The sequence below is a fragment of the Physella acuta genome, unplaced genomic scaffold, assembly GCF_028476545.2.
Source record: "Physella acuta isolate Inbredline_101_S28 unplaced genomic scaffold, ASM2847654v3 ptg000378l, whole genome shotgun sequence".
Lineage (NCBI taxonomy): Eukaryota > Metazoa > Mollusca > Gastropoda > Physidae > Physella > Physella acuta.
In genome coordinates this window covers 663,218-683,891 of record NW_026731897.1, presented here as the reverse complement: position 1 = coordinate 683,891, position 20,674 = coordinate 663,218, and the positions used below count along the sequence as shown (strand labels likewise).

Below are 20,674 nucleotides of genomic sequence, written 5' to 3'. Positions count from 1 at the left end.
GTTGTTGGTATATTTAAAAAAGATTTACCGTGGAGGAGCACCGGTATGCAGCTATTTTATGACGTTTCATTCGTGTCACTTCTCTACACAATGGGCCCACCTGAATGATGACGGTTCATAATTTAAAAAAGACAAGAACATAGAGCAAGTGGCGACAAAAAGGCCCCGATAAAACAGCCCCGTTATGAACTTAAAATGTACCCACGGTCCCTAAGCCTTCTCGCGTCTGATAGTCACTGTGTTGTAACAACCCACTCCTCTGATTCCGTATAGGCGTAACACATAGATAACTACTAAATTAAACATTAACATTTCAACGATACAAAAATGTTTCAATGAAGCCACGCCGACCAAGTGATACGGACTATAATTTATTTCTTTATTTTGTTGCGGAAGGAGTTATTATGTCTGGTGCCGTTTTAATGGAACATGGGACATTTTTTTCGGGAAACCTATTGCCGTTAGCCTAATTGACTAGAGCCCCTTTTATCAGGAGCCTATATGAAGGGGTTCATTTGTCTCCCCACCATTTTATTATAAAAAATACATCCTGCCTAATCCCAGTCTTTCCACCTTCAATAATCAAACAAATGATACAAATAAATCAGTGGCGTGGCGTGGTAATAACACAAACATAAGCACAAAAAAATGTGACTCATCAAAGTCTATTTTTCATTCGTATGCACTTGGGTTCAAGTATGTGTATATATGCATATAATAAAAAAATTGTAGACGTATATTCGCCTACCCGTCTTGGCTGGCAGAGGGGGGGGGGGAATCCACTCTTTTTTTGGACGATTTTAAATTTATACTGAGCTCAATCAGCATTGAGAATTTTAATCAATTTCTTTTACAATTTGTTAAAACAATTTTACAAAATGCAAACTAATGATTAAAATTCAGTTTTTAGCATTACTTTAAAACGCAAAAGTGTGACGTCACAGTATCCTAACCGCCCCCGTCACAAATTTAATGCCCCCCCCCCCCTTCATCCCCCGCTACGAGTCACCCACCCCATCATTGACACAGTGCCCAAGGTAGATCTGATTATCATATAATTCACAGGCATGGCATTCATCAGGGACTTTGTGTCTGTGGTGCCGCAATGTTATGCAAGATTTAAATATAGGTCATGGATAATCAAGAGGTAGCATAATGTAGGTCAGTTAGATATTAGTCAATCAGAACCAAAAGAACTGCAGTGGAACGTACTGTAGTGGAACGAACTGTAGTTGAACGAACTGACCAATCACGTGAGATATTCTGCTGACTACTGACGCGTCAACTAGGGAGATAGAGAGTGTTAGTGGTTGGTCATTGAAGCGTAGGGAAAAGTCAAGGGCTAGCCAACAGGGAGATAGGTATAGCAGAGTGAAACAGTCGTGGATAGAAAGGACTTATAGTTTTGGAAGAGATGATGTATTTTTGGGAGATAGCTGAGACAGTAAAGTTTGTAGTACAGTAGTATAGAGTAGGTTATTGATGGGTGTATATATAAATAAACTATTCTACATTTCGAATAGGACTTGTTTGATTTCTCACTTTGTGTCAGGCTACAGAAGGATCAATCCCCGAGCCAGAATGTATTAAATGTTCATTAAGAAACGAATGCATATTAACATAGCCTTCCAACACCACAGTGTCAAATGTTGCTGGTAGAGACATTCACAAGTTGTCAAAGGTTGTTGGCGAAGTTTTAAAATTTCAAGACATTTGGAGTCTTTAAACCAAACGCCTCAAAGGATTTTATCCTACCTAAGTCATTTGATAAAAAGATCCCCTCTCTAAATGAATGTGGAATGTTCGCTCCTGTTATCAGAAGAATATAAACTTGGAACAGATAAAAATACAAATGTGTTTATGTTTCTAAGTAGGTGGGGAAAAACAATCCACGCTAGATGCACTCAGTCAGACGCAGAGAAAATCATGCAGCATACTCTATGTTTTGCCTGACATAAATTTCGTCAGACAAAGAGAGAATCGTGTAGCACACTCTTTTTTTTTGTCTGACATCAATGTGTGACTGCAGCTAAATACAGTCGAGCCAATTAACGAGTAATTATTAAAATAATTACAAAATAACATGTGTCTGTTTATTCAGGAAATTAATTTATTTAGACAGCGTAATTAAACCAAGTTTGTTTTGATTAAAGTAATTAGAATACAAGATAGAGTAGGATGTGGTTAGAATACAGTTTAGAGTACACTACGGCTATGATGTTATAGTGGTGGCATATGAAACATAAAAGGTAGAGGGGGTCATTTGGAGAAGAGGGTATAACATAGATGAGAGGGTTGGACATGGTGAAATCTTGTGCATAGTGTATGTGGCGTCATATTTTTATGACGCAATAAACATTATAATTATTACTAATTGGCCTTAGACTGTGGTTCTTAATCTTTTTGAAGGTACCGAACCCCACCAGATTTATATTCGCATTCACTGAATTCTAATAGTTTAATCAGACAGGGCCCGAACGTGAATCACACATGTGTGTGTCTTGACCCTTGCCGTACCCCTGAGACTGACTCACCGCACCCCTGAGGTTTGATGGAACCCATATTAAGAACCACCGCGAGAGTCTAGTTTCTAGAAAGTGAGTAGAGTGGTTGGGGGGGGGGGGGTGAGGTTGCGGTGTTTATTAACATTCGAGTTGCGAGTAGCTGTTCTAAAAAAAGATAATGATCTGTGTATTCGCTAAATAGAATCAATATGATATACACGAATCCTCAGGCTTATAAAGATAAGAAATAAAATCAAACTTGTATAGTAAAAATAGATGTATCATGGTGGTGTGACTTGTTTAATTAAACTCTGCGTCTGATTAAAGTTATTGTTAATTGCAGTGTCACAACAATTAGAAATATTTCTTGTAAAAAGTCGTGTTCTGGAAAGTCAGAAGGGGGAGGGGATATTAAAGAGTTGATTTACTTTCAAATTGCTAGCAGTTGTTCTAAATAAACCTGAAGTAATCTCCTCTAAACTTTCTCGAATATTCTTATTTAACATTACGGGGTTGGTAACTCGGGATATAGACACTATTGTTAATCCATTTTTAATTACTTAAACTTTTAAAAATAGAATAGAATCTCGTAGATAAAAAGAATTGCGCACCAAATGAATCCCAAACAGGCGTAGTGAAGTGGGTCGGGGGGTACATATGTCCCCGGGCGCTCATTTAGCTGCTATTTTGAATTATAAATATTTAAAAATATATGGCGTGGGGAGGGTGGGGGCGCCGAATTGAAAGTTGTAGCCGGGCGCCCTGAGGGGTCGCTACGCCTCTGATGCCAAACAAAATGTGTATAATAGTGCGGAATATTATTAGTACTTCATAAATTCCCATGCATTTTTGAGAAATCGGAAATAGGGTAAATTACTACTTTCGGTAAACAGAAATTACTCAAAATTTGAATGACGGCAGAAAATAAGATATTTTACTTTCATGTGAAATTTCACTTATCTATCTCAAATAGTACTCAAGTCATAAGCTTTAAAAAAATGAAAGTAGATTAAGTTCCACTACCGGATATCGGAAATCAGTGAAAAGTTGGTACATATCTACAAATTTGAAATAATACTTATATACGAAATTTTATCAACCAAGCTGTAACGTTACCCAAGTTATCGTGTTTACAGACACACACACACATACGCACACAGACATATGAACAAGATTGCTAAACTATTTTTTCCGACTCAGGGAGGTGTAAAACGTCAAGATATGCAAAAATCACTATTTTTTCCACGATTACCATACTTTCTCTATATTTCGTAAGTACGAGAAAGTAAAAAAGGTTAATGATCTATGTATTCACTAAATAGAATCAATAAAAATTTCATAAAAAACGTTTTAATAACAAGCTTTTATGTACTAATGCACTAAAAAGTAGAAAATAAATTATAGACTGCTATTTAAATAACTAAAAGAAAAGCGTGGGTCGCTTTAGTATCTATTGGATACCTTCACTGATGTTTAGGAAGAGACACACGCTTTTCTTTCTAGTTATTTAAATAGTAGTCTATAATTTATTTTCTACTTTTAGTGCACTAGTACATAAAAGCTTGTTATTAAAACGTTTTTTATGAATTTTTTTTAGTACTTTACATGTTTTTATTTACACTAGAGTTACATGACTAAAAACCGTTGCGCGCCAATTGAAACGTGATGCCGCATCTACTGAACGTGATGACGCATGTGGTGTGGTTTGATAGACATGCCTACTAATCCGGTCCAAATTTTAATTAATTCATAAAAAATTAATTAGGCATCCAATTAAGTCGAATTTAATGTCACTATGCATTGTCTTCACGTCTAGACCGACGTGCCAACTGTGAATCTAATCGGTGAAGTAAAAGTGTCCGAATTTTCACTCCTGCGTTTCGATCTAGACTGACGACAGACTGACTACAGACAGAGGAATTGAGTTAAATAAAAGCTTGTAAAAATTTTTTCATAAAAAAAAACGCTTTAATAACAAGCTTTTATGTAATGATGCACTAAAAAGTAGAAAATAAATTATACACTACTATTTAAATTACTATAAAGAAAAGCGTGGGTCATTTTAGAACTTTAGTACCTATTGGATACCTTTACTAATATTTGAGAAGAGACCCACGCTTTTCTTTATAGTAATTTAAATAGTAGTGTATAATTTATTTTCTACTTTTTAGTGCATCATTACATAAAAGCTTGTTATTAAAACTTTTTTTATGAAAAAAATTTCAGTACATTACATGTTTTATTTACAATAGTGTTACATGACTAAAAACCATTGCGCGTCTATTGAACGTGATGGCGCAGCTATTAAACCTGATGGCGCAGCTATTGAACGTGATGACGCGTGTGGTGTGGTTGGATAGACATGCATACTAATTCGGTCCGAATTTATATTAATTCATAAAAAAATCAATTAGGCATCCAATTAAGTCAAATGTAATTTCAGATTGCATTGTCTTCATGTCTTGACCCACGTGTCAAATGTGAATCGTATAGGTCAAGTAGTAGTGTCCGAATATTCACTCCTGCGTTTCGATCTAGACTGACGACAGACAGACTGTCGACTGACGACAGAGGAAGCGAGTTAAATAAAAGCTTGTAAAAATATATAGGAAATCCGTATTGATTGTATTTGAACTTCAGGCTTATAAGATAAAGAAAGTAAAAAGCTTGTAGTAAAAAGTAAATATAGTAGGGTGGGGTGACTTGTTTAATTAAACATGGCGTCTGATTATAGTTATTCTTAATTGCAGTGTCACAATATGTGGATCTCTTGTTAAAAATAGTCAACTAATTAACCTGGTTTTTAATTAATGATTTTGTGACTGCTTCGTCTGACGCGTGATGCAAGTTCATGATGCAGGTTCAATTTGATCTGGCATACTGAGTGGGGCTAAACCGCGGGCTTTAAAAACGTTTGAACAAGGGAATAAATCCAGTGCAGAGAATGACGCTCGGACGTGTTTTGAGATTGGTAAGTTATAGCCCTTTATTTTTTATCAACAGCTGTCTGTAGAATTTCATCGTGACTCGCGACTATTACAATTTCAGTCGTTTAATTATTGTAATGACAGCGCAGACCATCTTATTACAAACGTAATGACCACATTATGAAACCTAGAGAAGTCCTATGAACACCTGCAGAGGTCTTTTGGAATTCCTGTAGAATTCCTTTCGAACGCGAGTAGAAGTCATATAAAACACTTTTAAAAGTCACCTGTAGAAGTCTTGTGGAACACCTTTCTACAGAGCTAAATAACACCTGTAGAAGTCTTAAGGAACACCTGTAGAAGTCCTATGGGACACGTGAAAAATCCTATGGAACACTTGTAGAAGTACTATATAACACCCGTAGAAAGAGTGTTGAGCACCTTTAGAAAACATGTGGAACACCAATAAAAGTCCTATGAAACACTTGTAAAAGTCTTATGGAACGACTGTAGAAGTGCTATCCAACACCTGTAGAAAGATTGTTGAGCACCTTTAGAAAACATTTGGAACACCTGCAGAAAACCAATAGAGCCTCCTTAGCTAGGTCACATAACAAAGCATAATGAAACCTCTGTTTTTCTTTGTAAATAATTTTATTAAATTTATATTCTTTAGTGTGCTTGTTGCGTTTTGTCTTTTGCTAACAACAAATAAATCAAAAGTCATTCTTATAATTAAGCTTATTTACAGTGATTTAATTTTAATTTAAAAATTGGCAGTTATAAAAATACAAACTGTTTCATAAACCAATTTCTTTAATTCTTCACCTATATGTAGGTGCTAGTGACCTTAGTTGTAGGTCACGTGATAAGTAGTAGAAACAGATTACAAAAGGTACAAACTGTAGTGAAGAGTCTGGCTAGACAGGTAGGTGACCTATTATGTTAATTAAGTTAGCGTTAATCTATGCCGGGGTGCATGATGGTACCTGTGAGACTGCTGTGGTTATGTGTCTTAGATACCAGTGTGGTGATGTTGCCAAATGACAACTTGTGAGTTCAATGGATAAAACAGAAGACGAGAAAGGAGCAGCATATGCTCTTGCTCTGTTTGGTTTAACTCCCCCCCCCCCCTATCGCTCCTCTTAGTTCATCCACACATACAACAGCAAGTTCTCTACTGGTTGGTAAAATAAAATAACAACAAACCAAGAAGATACCTTGAGAAAGTTGGGTATTCACAGTAAGAGAACCTAGTTTGTATAATTATCGCCGAGTTTTCTCTTCATCTTCTTCGTTCTCAATTACTTTCTTGTATATACGAAGTATAGAGAAAGTCTTGTAATCGTGTAAAACAAAATTGAGATTTTTGCAAATCTCGACGTTTTACAGCTCCATGAGTCGCAAAAACATAGTTTTGCAATCTTGTTCTTATGTCTGTGTGTGTGGATGTGTGTGTTGATGTGTGTCTGTGTCTATAAACACGATAACTTGAGTACCGTTACAGCTAGGTTGATGAAATTTCAAACATAAGTATTATGTTAATATCGTAGATCCGTATCAACTTTTGAGTGATTTCCGATAATCGGTAGTGGAACTTTTTCTACTTTTAATTATTCAAAATGCCTATAACTTGACTACTATTTCAGATAGATAAATGAAATTTCACATGTCAATAAGAGATTTAATTATCTGCCTACTGTTAAATTTTGAGTAATTTCTGTTGACTGAAAGTAGTATTTTTTTATATTTCCGATTTTTCGATAAACGCATGTGAATTTTTAAAGTCTAAATAAAATTCGCACTATTATGCACATTTTATTTGGCGTTTACTTCGTTTGCAATCCTTTTTTCTACGAGATTTTATTCTATTTTTAAAAAGTTTAAGTATCTAAAATGGATTAACAATAATGTCTATATCGAGAGTAGCCATCCCCTGTTGTTTCATATAAAAATATTCGAGAAAGTTTAGGGGAAATCACTCCCGGTTTATTTTTAGTGTTGGAATGGATTTCCTCTAAAACAATTAACTAACTTAGTCAATGTGTTTGATATCAATCTTTAATGATTTGCTAAAGTAAGGAAGTAAAGTTCCCTTTTGGAACCTGACGGTCTATAGGGCAAATAAAGTAGAGTTCGCCTGTTTCTGTGACCACGGCATATGAAGGGTTATTGCAATGGAGCGGAAGGCTAATACTCTTTTTTTTAATAGTGGAATATCTTGTAAATTTGAAGTCATTACTGGCAAAATGACATCACCCGTGACATGTATGTAATCAATACTCATGAACTCCCATGACATTTGTGTCCTAATCTTTTGGCTCCAAATCTGCTAGTCTGTTGTTGAGCTCGTCATGATTATGACGGACAACACTATCGTTAAGAATTCAAATGTTGCTGACGTTTTTCATGCAGATTATGTTGCAGCATATGTCTGACAACACTATCGTTAAGAATTCAAACGTTGCTGACGTTTTTCGTGCAGATTATGTTGCAGCATATGTCAGACAACACTATCGTTAATAATTCAAACGTTGCTGACGTTTTTCGTGCAGATTATGTTGCAACAGATGGGAGTGGAGGAAAAACTCAGGCAAGATGGCGGGTCCGGTCTGAAACAAATCCGGCTGGACCTGGACGGACCGGAACTCTACTACGTCACCAGCCACAGTGGTCTCACTATGAACCACATCAACGACCACAGCCACACAATTCGGACGTTGGGCGTAGGGGCAGGGCATGTCAGTTGATATGTTTTTTTTTTTTTTTTAATTTACCATCAATCTTCTCTAGATAAAAAAAAAATTAATTAGTATAAATCGTCTCTAGCAAACTATTTTTGTTTAATTTACCATTAATTTTCACTATAATCAGTTTTTGTTTTTTTAATTTACCATCAATCCTTTCTAGATAATTAAAAAAATAGTATTAATTGTCTCTTGAAAAAAATATTATTTTAATTTTTTTTTTTAAATTTACGATTAATCGCCTCTAGATATAAAAATAAATATACCATTATTTCAGATTACTATTATCTAAACTATGTTACATTGTCCTATTTCCGTCTTCAATTTTCTAAACTGTGTTACATTGATTAATTTCCGCATAGTATTTTCTAAATGGTGTTGGATTTATCTATTTCCGTATGCTATGCTCTAAACAGTATAGGATAGATTTATTTCGTTATACCATTTTCTAAACGGTATTGTATTGATGCATTTCTTTATATCAATTTCTTAACGGTGTTGCGTTGATTTGTTTCCTTGCAGTACGTTCTAAACGGTGTTGAGTTTCGGACCCGCCATGAAAATTTTAAGCTGCAGATGCCCGGTAAAACAAAACTGAACGGGGAAGTTGAAGACATACCTTTCCCTCCAGTACCCCACAATGTACTAAAGATGCCGACCGTTGAACAACAGGTAAGATAAAAATTAACAAATGGTTGTTCTTCATGTAAAGAAGTTACTTAACGAGGGTCACTGCAATCCCTCGGTTAGATTGACTTATTATCTGTTTGTGGGGGAGGATTTTTTTAAATACACTGCCTAGAGCGTTAAGGATATGTGCATCTGTAACGGAGCCTAGTGGTAAAAGAATGTTCTAGAGAATACAAACTACAATATGTAAAGGGGCAGAGAAAATATGTAATTAAGTGTTTAAGTATGTTGGTGACATTGGGTAGAGGTTAAGGTTGGGCTTTTCAGGGGCGAATTTAGCTTGAGCTGGGGCACCGGCTGAAATTTTTCGGGGGCCTCTCTCTCTCTCTCTACCCCCCCCCCCTCTCTCTCTCCCCCCCTCTCTCTCTCTCTCTCTCTCTCTCTCTCTCTCTCTCTCTCTCTCTCTCTCTATATATATATATATATATATATATATATATATATATATATATATATATATATGTGTGTGTGTGTGTGCGTGTGTATGTTTGTGTGTTGGATATTATTTTAAAATAAACCGGGAGTGATCTCCCCTAAACTTTCTCGAATCTTCTTATATAAAATAACAGCGGATGGCAAATCGGGATATAGATATTTTTTTAATCCATTTTAGATACATACACTTTTTAAAATAATAGTGCGGAAATTATCAGTACCTTATACATTTACATGTGTTTTTTGAGAAATCGGAAATAGCGTAAATTACTACTTCTGGTCAACAAAAATTACTCGAAATTTGGAAGAAGGCAGACAATTAGATCTTTTACTGACATGTGAAATTTTATTTTTCTCTCTGAAACAGTACTCAAGTTAAAGGCTTTTAAAAAATTGACAAATATAAATCTGATTTAATACTTATATATACAATTTCATCAACCTAGTTGTAATGGTACTCAAGTTATCGATTTGCACGATTACAAGACTTTCTCTATACTTCGTATATACCAGAAAAAAAATTGAAATAGAAGCAAACATTAAAAGTTTAGTTTTTTATAGTGAAAACCAACAATGGATGCGAGCGAGAAAGTGTTCGAGAGGTCCATTAAATAATTTAAAAAGCATTCACGGCGTAATTACAATTAATATGATTCTAAAATCGCGTTTTTTTGGATGTATTTGATGTTATTATATTTTCGGTAACTAATTTTAAATAAACCGGGAGTGATCTCCCCTAAACTTTCTCGAATATTCTTATATAAAATAACAGGGGATGGGAACTCGGGCTATAGAAATGATTTTCAATCCATTTTAAATACTTAAAGTTTTAAAAATAGAATAAAATCTCGTAGACAAATTAATTGCACACCAAGTGAACGCTAAATAAAAAACGCATAAAAGTGCGCAATATTATTAGTACTTTTAAAATTTTCATTAGTTTTTTGAGAAATCGGAAGTAGCGAAAAGTACTACTTCCAGTCAACGTAAATTACTCAAAATTTTAAAGAAGGTAGAGAATTAGATCTTTTACTTACATGTGAAAAATCATTTATCTATCTGAAATAGTACTCAAGTTATAGGCTTTTGAAAAATTCAAAGTAGAAAAAGTACCACTTCCGGTTGTCGGAAATCGCTCAAAAGTTGATACGGATCTACGATTTTGATATAATACTTATATATAAAATTTCATCAACCTAGCTGTAACGGTACTCAAGTAATCGTGTTTACACACGGGCAGACACACAGACACACACACACACAGACATACGGACAAGATTGCAAAATTATGTTTTTCCGTATCAGTGAGGTGTAAAACGTCGAGATTTGTAAAAATCTCGATTTTTTTTTTGCACGATTACAATACTTTCTCCATACTTCGTATATACGAGAAAGTAAAAAGCAAAAACAATTTTGTTTTCACTTGTAATGGCGACATAAACAATGGCATCCTGCTATTCGATAGGCTGCCATAAAGTTTATTGTACACATTGTAAGCGGAAAAAAAAGGAAAACTAGGTCTTGGGGTTTAAATTTGCATTGTTATTTTAAAAATTTATCTGCAAATTTTTGTAAACAAATAGTTATCGATCACGGAGTTCTTGTCCTGCCAATCAATATTTGTCTTACTAAAGTGAAACATCTGGTTATAACTTAGGCTTGATGAAAATAAATAGAAATGTAGCCTTAAACTCAACAAATTATTTTCACGTTATCTGTATTTGCAAATTTTATAGCATTGATTCTAAAAATATAAAATTTCTTAATTAATTTTAGGCTTAAGTATTTATTTTTTTATAATTTTTACAGTCGCTTTGTCTGCTAAATCTAAAAAAGCACGTTTTTTTTCCCATGTCAACAACATGATTGAAGGATTCTCGTCAATTCGCTCGCCTCCATTAAGCAGAAAATTTGGGAAGCCCCTAAAAATTTGCTACTGGTTGACGTTGTTACGTATATAGAAGGCATTGGGCATTAGGCAGGGGTTTATGGTTGACATTAACAATTACATCATTGATATTGGGTAGAGGTTTAGAAGTGCTATCAAAACTCACCAGAATAGCTATCAAAACTCACCAGATGTGCTATCAAAAAACACCAGAATAGCTATCAAAATTCATCAGAAGTGCTATCAAAACGTACCATCCCTGTAATGACAGTACAGTTTGTTACAAACCCTTTGTTACATCTACAGATCGAAGAACTCCGCCTTTATTTCCTAGCCTTCTCTAAAAGCAACACAACGATACGGGACTACACCCCGTACTTCAGGCCTGTCATATGTTACTTGGAAGGTGCATGGGTCAACAAGACGGAGAAATTAAAACCTCAGCTGATGGAAGGTGACCACGGTGTTGAAGTCGAGACGTATTATGACCTACAGGTCTGTTCAGCTTATTTTCAAACATGTGTGTGTGTGCATCTGTGTGTGTCTGTGAGTGTCTGTGTAAGTGCATGTGTACGTACAAGTTTACGTGTATGTGCGTGTGTATGTTAATGTGTATGTGCGTGTATATGTGCGTGTTTTTTATATATGTTTTTTTGTCTGTGTAGGAGAGGAATCGGTTTAACGGCCACACCGGCAAGGTCAGTCTCAGGGAGAATCACCCGCTGTTGCCGACGATCATCTCCAAGATCTCGGACTTTGGTTCCCCGACGTACGGCCAGTGGGACTACAGGATCCTCTGTAATCCCATCGCTGACAATTGGAATTACGACGGTTACCTCAAGAGGTCAAATGTGAAGCCGCTGGATGATCTGAGTATCCGGCTTCCAAGAAATCTACAGTTGTTCCGGTACCATGTATGTAAAAAATATACCCACAGTTCTGCATTGTACCTATACCAGGTAAAATAATATGCCCATTGCTCTGCCTTCTATTTATACTAGGTAAAACATATGCCCAAAGTTCTACCTTGTACCTATACCAGGTATATTCAACTCAGAAATGTGTGCTTAGCTACAAAAATTAACACAAATATCCTGATCGGTGGCGCCTAAAGAAATACAAGATTGGGCAGTGCTTGCTTCTTCATCGCCGTGACGTAGTTTTATTTGGTATTACCCTCTCTCTTCTCTTCAATAAACATGATTAGTAAATCTTTTCCCCCCCCCCCCCCCCCCCCAACAGATGTCGCCGGCTGCGAGGTTTTCCCTTCAACACCGTTGGGACGTTCACGCGAAGACTTTTTATTCGCGGGATTATATCATGCAGGAAATACCAGGACGGGATAACCAAATGGCCGATATAAACGAAACATCTTTCGGCGGTGTGTGGATCAATGGCGGATATAGAATAGCAGAGGCCCTCAATGTGGGGAAATACCACCACAGATACAAGCCGGTTATGCGTCACTCATCTGATATGCTGGGCTACAGTGACCCCAATGCGTACTTTGCGGAAACTACACAAAAAGATGTCGTACCAGTGTCTTTAGAAAACAAAGGTATACTAATCGTGAAACGGAATACTTGGGCTATACCTCTGGAGATTGTTTACCTGACCCCGCTGCTGTCGTGGAACCCTTACAACATCACCCACATTCCAGACAAAGATTACGTCACCAGGGACGGCAGGCACGGCGGTAACACATCCACAACGGCGTACGACGGGTATCATGATGAGTTATTTCACCTCACGCCTATTGAATTCTTCGTTGAGGACGATCCCAATTACGCGTTTGCTAAAAGAGTGGGCGTTCTAGACTCGCGGGGAATGTTGAGGAATGTGACCGCGTCCGGCACCAGGGTCTTCTTGCCCAATATCCCGGATGTTGGCGTCATACGTACACGGTTCCCTATCGTGCCATTTCACGGGGAGTACAGCCCCCCTTGGAAAGAGATCAACGCTCTGAAAACGATTGTGAAGGAGATGCACAAATACAGTGAATTCCTGTACCAAAAACTGGTCAAGCCTTAACTATCTACGCTCTGAAGAGGATTTATTTAACCAATATGTATCACACGTTTGTGAAAATGACTTGTATTCGCTGTATTATTTCAAACTCTATGGCGTCATTATGTGTAAATAAAAGTAGTTTTGTCTTTTTGTCTGACCACAACACAAGAGGACAACTGCCCACCCTAAGATTTGACCCTCGATTTCTTAAAAAACCAAAATTTAAATTTAAAAATAGTTTTGTAACTCAAAAGTCTATTTTTTAAAACACAAATTCCTTTTGTGAAAAATAACTTTAGATATGTTTATGACAGGAACTTGAAATTAAAAAAAATCACCGTCCAGTTAAAATATTGTTGACTACACGGCAAGGTCTTAAAGTAAGGGCAGTTTTATCTGGCTACCAATGAAATATACTGCGATTGGTTCCTGAATAGTAGACACTTCTCACAATTCACAATTAACTAGGTTTTCAGCGACTGCTTCTCGGCTAAGTTCAGACATCAGACTCGAAGCTTAAAATCTGTATAACACGTCATTAATTTTATAAGTGTGTTGTTAGTCCAGAACATTCGAAGTGACTAGGCAAATGGTGAATTAGGTGAACTCTATTTCACCTCTTACATGAACCGTCAGGTTCAAATGGTTATATGGGGTCATCCATAAATGACGTCACGCTTTTTTTGACGATTTTTACCTACCCCCTCCCCTCCGTCACACGTCGTCACAAAAAGCCAGACTCCCCCCCCCCCTAAAATGACGTCACACCTCAACCTACAACCCCCCTCAAAATTGCAGTTGAATTTTTTTAAAACATCGATATTTTTCCAAAATCTTGTCTAAACTATTACAATTTATTAAAACAGTTATCTAAAACGCGAAATAACGTCTAAAATTCGTTTTCTGACATTGCTTTTTTATAATGCAAAAATGTGACGTCGCAACATCTGACCCCCCCCCCTCCCCCTCATCACACATCGTCACAAAATTACGGACCCCCCCCCTCCCCCCTACGAGTGTGACGTCATTTATGGATGACCCCTATCATCTGACTACAATTATTCCCAGGAATTAAAAAAAATGTTGAAATTATTTCCATCATGTTCATGTAACGTCTCATTATAATTAACAATTGTTTGTTACCTATATTTTACTGCACCGGTGAAGACAAACAGTTAAAGCGCTTTTTAATACATTTTCTGTACATATTTTTGTATGAGTACATATTTTTGTATGTGTAAATATTTTAATCAGGCAAATATTAGCCTACTAAGTACTTAATCAAATTCAGTGGCGTAAGCAAGGTTAATTTACAATTAATATATCTAGATCTAGATCTAGATCTAGATCTAGAATCTACAGATCATCTGTCGAAATGTTTATGATCTAGAATCTAGGTCAAACCAAAATTAATTAGTTAAAAATAAAAATAAAAATAAATTATTGAGTTGCTTTATTAAACTATTTTAGTCCTTAAATGATTTTATATGAACCTTTGTTTGTTTAGCTATGGGATCGGATAATTTGGGATTTAATTTGAAATAATACTAGATCTAGGACCTATTCTCGAAAATGGAGTTTCTTACGCAGAATAAAAGTAAAATATTTTTTAAGTAAAATCATACCTGATCATACGAGCCTATTTAGCTAAGATGTTAGTGTATTAGGTAATTATGCGGGTGGCATCATGTGTGTGTAATTTTTTTATGTGAATGATAAAGTTGCCTATAGGAACTTGGCGGGATACAGGGCAGGTGAGTTAGAATTCACCTCGGCCGAAATCTTTTTTTAAACGATAAAAACATGTATTCTGAGACTAGATCAGCATTTGAAGGGGTAGTGGGGACAGATCCATGCTCAACCGAAATCGGTGTTATAAAAGACAAAAACATGTATGAGATGGGGGAGACACTGGGCAGGTGAAGTAGAGTTGGGTTGGTGTAGAGTTCACCTGTGATGTCAGCATATGAAGGGATAGTGTATTCAGGCCCATGCTCAGTCGAATTCGGTGATTTTAAAAGACAACGTCGAAGGTGTGTCTACTTTTTGAATGTGGGGTCTGGTTATTTTGTGATGAAAAGGGACGGACTTGATGTCATTTATGGATGACCCCTGAAACCCACAGTTATCTAATGATAACGGGTAGTCCAATATATATATATCTATCTATATACTACTAAAAGTCAAGTTTGTTTACATGTTTGAATATTTATTTGTTTTTTTGTTTGTTTTTTTGTTTGTCCGATCGAGTATTGTGATATGTTCTACTCTATCTGGAGAGCTGTAAAATAGTATGTAGGTAGAGAATAATTTTTTAATGCAGACAGACTGTTAATCACAAATTTATTTAAAGACGTTAATTAGTTTATTGATTTATTCATACGTATAGTAACTCTATTTTTTTTTAAAGTTTAGAACGACCACTACACTCGGCGGGACCGTGACGTCACACATATGTTGGGGCGCCAAAATGGTTTGGAAAAATAAATTGAAAGGTTGAGGGGGGTTCAAATCGAAAGTTTGAGTGGGGGGGGGGGGGGGGGGGGTGCACATCAAAAGTTTGAGGGGGGGGGGGGGTTGAAAATCGAAATCTTGGGGGGGGGGGGGGGGGGTTAAATTCGAAAAGTTTGTCCCCGGGCGCCGGGAAGGGTCGCTATGCCTCTGAGTGACAGACGTGATGTTTTTTGATGGATGACCCCCGAAACCCACAGTTATCCAACGGATGACGGGTATTCTAGTGTATATATATATATATATATATATATATATATATATATATATATATATATATATATATATATATATATATATATATATATATATATATATATATATATATATATATATATATCGTGCGGCGTCAAAACGGCCAATGACAAAACGGTCCCGTCAAAACGACCCCGACAAAACGACCCCGTCAAAACGACCCCGTCAAAACGGCCCCGTCAAAAGGGCCAGCGACATATGGACCCCGTTATATAGGCTCCCGACAAATAGGCTCCCGTCATTTAGGCTACAGACAAATAGGCTCCCGTCATTTAGGCTACCGACAAATATGCTCCCGTTATATAGGCTCCCGACAAAAGGGCTCCCTTCAATAAGGCTCCTGACAAATAGGCTCCCGTCATTTTGGCTCCCGACATATAGTCTCCCGTCATTTAGTTTTTTCCACAAAACGGCCCCCGTCATTACGGCTCCCGACAAATAGGCTCCCGCCATTTAGTTTCTCCACGAAACGGCCCCCGTCATTACGACTCCCGACAAATAGGCTAGCGTCATTTTGGCTCCCGACAAAAAGGCTCCTGTCAATTTGGCTCCAGACAAAAGGACGACTGACACAGTGACGTAGCTACCGTAAAGCTAGCGTAAGCAAGGCATAGGGGGCCCAAGACACATAGGGCCCTTTTCCCTCATAAAGAATTAAAACTTTTACAATGGAATTTTAATATTTGTTACATATAAATAGTTTAAAAAAAGAAAAAGGTTAAAAGTTCCAAAAAGCACCCCCCTCCACCGTTTCGGCAGTGGGATTCTGTGTGTGTGTGTGTGTCAAACAGAGCCCAGTCGTTATAATAACACTACAGGCGATATCACTTTGTCCTGCAAGACATTGAGAGAATCAGCCTATAAATAAACTTTTTAGCAGTAGTAGGCAAACATAATAATATAGTATAAATACATAATCAGGGCATATAAAATACAAAATGTTGCCTTCAGAATATTTATAGATTAAAAAATATCCATCGTAAGTAGAAGTTGATCTCTTCGTTTAACTCCTCTGTAGCCTAACGCAGAGGCGTAGCGAAGGCGGGGCGGGGGGTGCGGACCGCAACTGGTGACACCATTTAGGGGGGTGACACCAAAGGCAAAATTTTTAAAATTTATAGAATGAAATGCCATTTTTCCAGATCCATTAGTTAAAGTTAAATAGTCTTCTAAGTACAAATCGAAAATTATATCAAGAGGGGTTGGGGGGTGACACCACGACGTAAACGTAAACTATAAAGAAAACAATGCTACATCCAACTGTATTATACACAGACTGTAGATAAACATCCTAACTATTAAGTCTGCAGTGATTAAAGCTTAAACAAGTACGTGTACCAGTATGTGGCATATATATAAATTTTAGGCCTATGTAGGCCGACACACACATACACACACACACACACACGTATATATATATATATATATATATATATATATATATATATATATATATATATATATATATATATATATATATATATATATATATATATATATATATATCTATAATATAAGCGGGCTGAGCGTGTGTCAGTCCTTCCTTCCTTCTGTCATCGCTATAGCTTTTGGAACCATAAAAGTAAACATTCGCACCATGCAGTGCTTTTCAGTGCACCGCAGTGTCTTATTATAAGTAATAGAGTAGGGTTTGTTTATATAGCGGCATAGAGCTATTTTATAATTGCCACGGTTTTTACTCTTTCGCATAACGTCAAGAAAATATTAAATACACGCAAACTGCTAAAACGTATTAAAAAGATTAATGTCAAATATCATTTTCGTTTAGGTTCCCAGAAAAAGTGGATACATTTCCATAAAAGTAGGTCGAAAAAACTAATTAATTCAACTTTTTTTTGTGGTAATTTTTTCAAGGGAGGTAATTTGAAAATATATTTAACTCAACAATAATTTAAGTTAATCTTTTTTTTTTATTACTACCGCATTGATTAGTCTATGTTAAGGTTCATAATTAAAAGAGAAAAATGTTAAGATTATTTATACTATTTTCTAATTAGTCTATCATTTCTCAAAATCACTATTTTTTGTTTTTGTTTTTTGGTGTTAACAGATGGTGAAATTTTATAATTATAGTATAGAGAATGCTGGAAAGACTCTCTCTAGGCGCGGACGCCTGGGAAAAGCGTGTTTTTCGGTGGTAATTCTAATTACATTGCCAATGTGTTTTCTTAGAACCATAAAAGTAAACACCACTTGCCGTACATTCATTTGCATCGCATTGTTTTATTGTAAGTTATGGAGTAGGATCTATTTATGTGACTTAAATTTTTAATGTTGGAAAGGCTGTCTTTGGGCGCGGACGCCTAAAAAAGCGTGTTGTTTGGTGGTGATTCTAATGTTGTGGTTGTGTTGTTGTTTTTTTTTGGTTGTGTTGTGGTTGTGTTGTGGTTGTTTTTTGGTTGTGTTGTGGTTGTTTTTTGGTTGTGTTGTGGTTGTGTTGTGGTTGTGTTGTGGTTGATTTTTGGTTGTGTTGTGGTTGTTTTGTGGTTGCGTTGTGGCTGTGTTGTGGTTGTGTTTTTGTTGTGGTTGTGTTGTAGTTGTGGTTGTGGTTGTGTTGTGGTTGTGTTGTGGTTGTGTTGTGGCTGTGTTGTGGTTGTGTTGAAGTTGTGGTTGTGTTGTGGTTGTGTTGTAGTTTTGTTGTGGTTGTGTTGTGGTTGTGGTTGTGTTGTGGTTGTATTGTGGTTGTGTTGTAGTTTTGTTGTGGTTGTGTTGTGGTTGTGTTGTGGTTTTGTTGTGGTTGTGTTGTGGTTGTGTTGTGGTTGTGTTGTGGTTGTGTTGTGGTTGTGTTGTGTTTGTGGTTGTGTTTTTTGTGTTTGTGTTGTTTTTGTTTGTTTTGTTCTTTTCCAAAGTTGGTACATTTAAAAAAGATTTACCGTGGCGGAGCACGGGATGCAGCTAGTATATATATATATATATATATATATATATATATATATATATATATATATATATATATATATATATATATATATATATGCTTTGTTTCCTGGGAGGGGGTGACAATACGAAGTGCCGCACCGGGTGACACCCGACCTAGCGATGCTACTGGCCTAACGGCTGACGAAGGGGCCCACTGGTAATTTTGCATAGGGGCCCAAAAATCCTAGCTACGCCACTGCACTGACAATACCGTTTCTGTAGAGACTAAGTCTCCCGGCAAAGCGGTCTCATTGAATATGACACCTGCCAGTGGGACCCCTTCATCAATATTCTTTAGAGTTAGCTTATCCAACACTCTTATGTAATACAACGTATGCATCTCTTGTTCGGCAGGTCTTATTTTTATCTTAGTATATCTATTATAAAATATAGTATGTTTTAATTTAAGGATCATCTATTTATGACATCCATAATAGAGTTGGTTATAGGCTGTTCCAACTCAGTGTGTGGGGAGAAGGGTCCACGCTGTACCCTCCTAACTGCAGTATGCTTGTAGATTATCAAAACAAAATGCTGTTATCATGTAAACATCATGTATATCATACATTTACACGTCTGGCTACGCCACTGATCAAATTTCTGTATATATTTAGTCAATTGATATATTGAAAATTTAATGCTACAAACTTTTAATTATCCCTTTCTACAAACTACTTCAACACGCCAAACTGACGCCTATTTTTATGAGGTTTTCATCAAAACGTTACTATTCGTGTGTATTTGGACGCGTGCCCTGTTTTCCAGAAGTTTAATTAGATGTGAACAATGTCGGCAGTTCATTTCTTGGTTCTTAGTTGTTGTGGTGCTAGTTTGTCCACACTACCAACTAGACAAGCCAAGGCATGCTGGTAGTACCTCGGCGACGTCCCAGCTGTCAGGGGAGTCACGGGGCTCTTGGGAGCTACCGGTTACATTACTGCACGGGTGATAAGTGCAACACAGTGATTCTTACAAAATGCCAGACCCTACCCCCCCCCCCCCATGACGTCATTTATGAATAGTAATTGACTATTACTAACTTTCAATTAATTCTGAAAGTTCTAATTAATTTATAAATACTTATATAACAAATAATCTTACCTTTCCTGTTTTGTGAACTAGATGCACCTAATACTATGCAAGTAAACTAATATCTGCTGACTACTGCTGTCTAGTGTCTGACAAAATGTGCTGAAGTGGTGAATGTACGGTTAGGAAGTAGTTCATAAACGATACATTGCGATACTTGCGAGGCTAAGAAAGAGGGGTGGGATGGGAGTCGGCTTGGGAAAAAACTTGAAAGAGACAACAAAACACAGGAGATGTAATTCAAATAAAGTTTTCTTTGACATTTCTTGTAAAAGCAAAAACAAGTAAACGTATATAAAACCGATGTTTCTACTATTATGTTATTTTTTATTATTTGTAGGATACAGGATAGTACAGAAAAGAAATTTTACCATTATCACAAACACATATTAACCTTGAAAAATATACAATGGACTTCGGGTCCCTTACCAATACGGCAAAAAAGAACCGCATCATGAAAGCCCACTTCAAATGTAGCGGCTTATCGAGCTTGGACTTTGTTTTGTTTTTTTTAAAAAAGAATTTTGCCGTCGACAGCGTGTGTTTGATTGTAGGGAAATAAAACTCGACCTTGACGATGGTTAAAAAATACAATTATCAATAACTTTTTAAAATATGTAAATAAATTTGACGACAATGTTCGAGCCTCGTATTTGGTCCCCATCCCCTGCTCCATCC

At 36.5% G+C, this 20,674-nt stretch overlaps 1 protein-coding gene across 1 annotated transcript; it reads left to right on the top strand.

Annotated features, from left to right (window-relative positions):
• Positions 1 to 5,397: 5,397 nt before the first annotated feature.
• Positions 5,398 to 13,348, top strand: LOC131941947 (uncharacterized). The gene is made up of 7 exons (XM_059301581.1): positions 5,398 to 5,475; positions 6,270 to 6,359; positions 7,987 to 8,172; positions 8,701 to 8,850; positions 11,498 to 11,686; positions 11,857 to 12,105; positions 12,434 to 13,348. Exons 1-7 carry the CDS (start codon positions 5,449 to 5,451, stop codon positions 13,220 to 13,222), a joined length of 1,680 nt encoding a protein of 559 aa, XP_059157564.1. The 5' UTR covers positions 5,398 to 5,448; the 3' UTR covers positions 13,223 to 13,348.
• Positions 13,349 to 20,674: the final 7,326 nt, after the last annotated feature.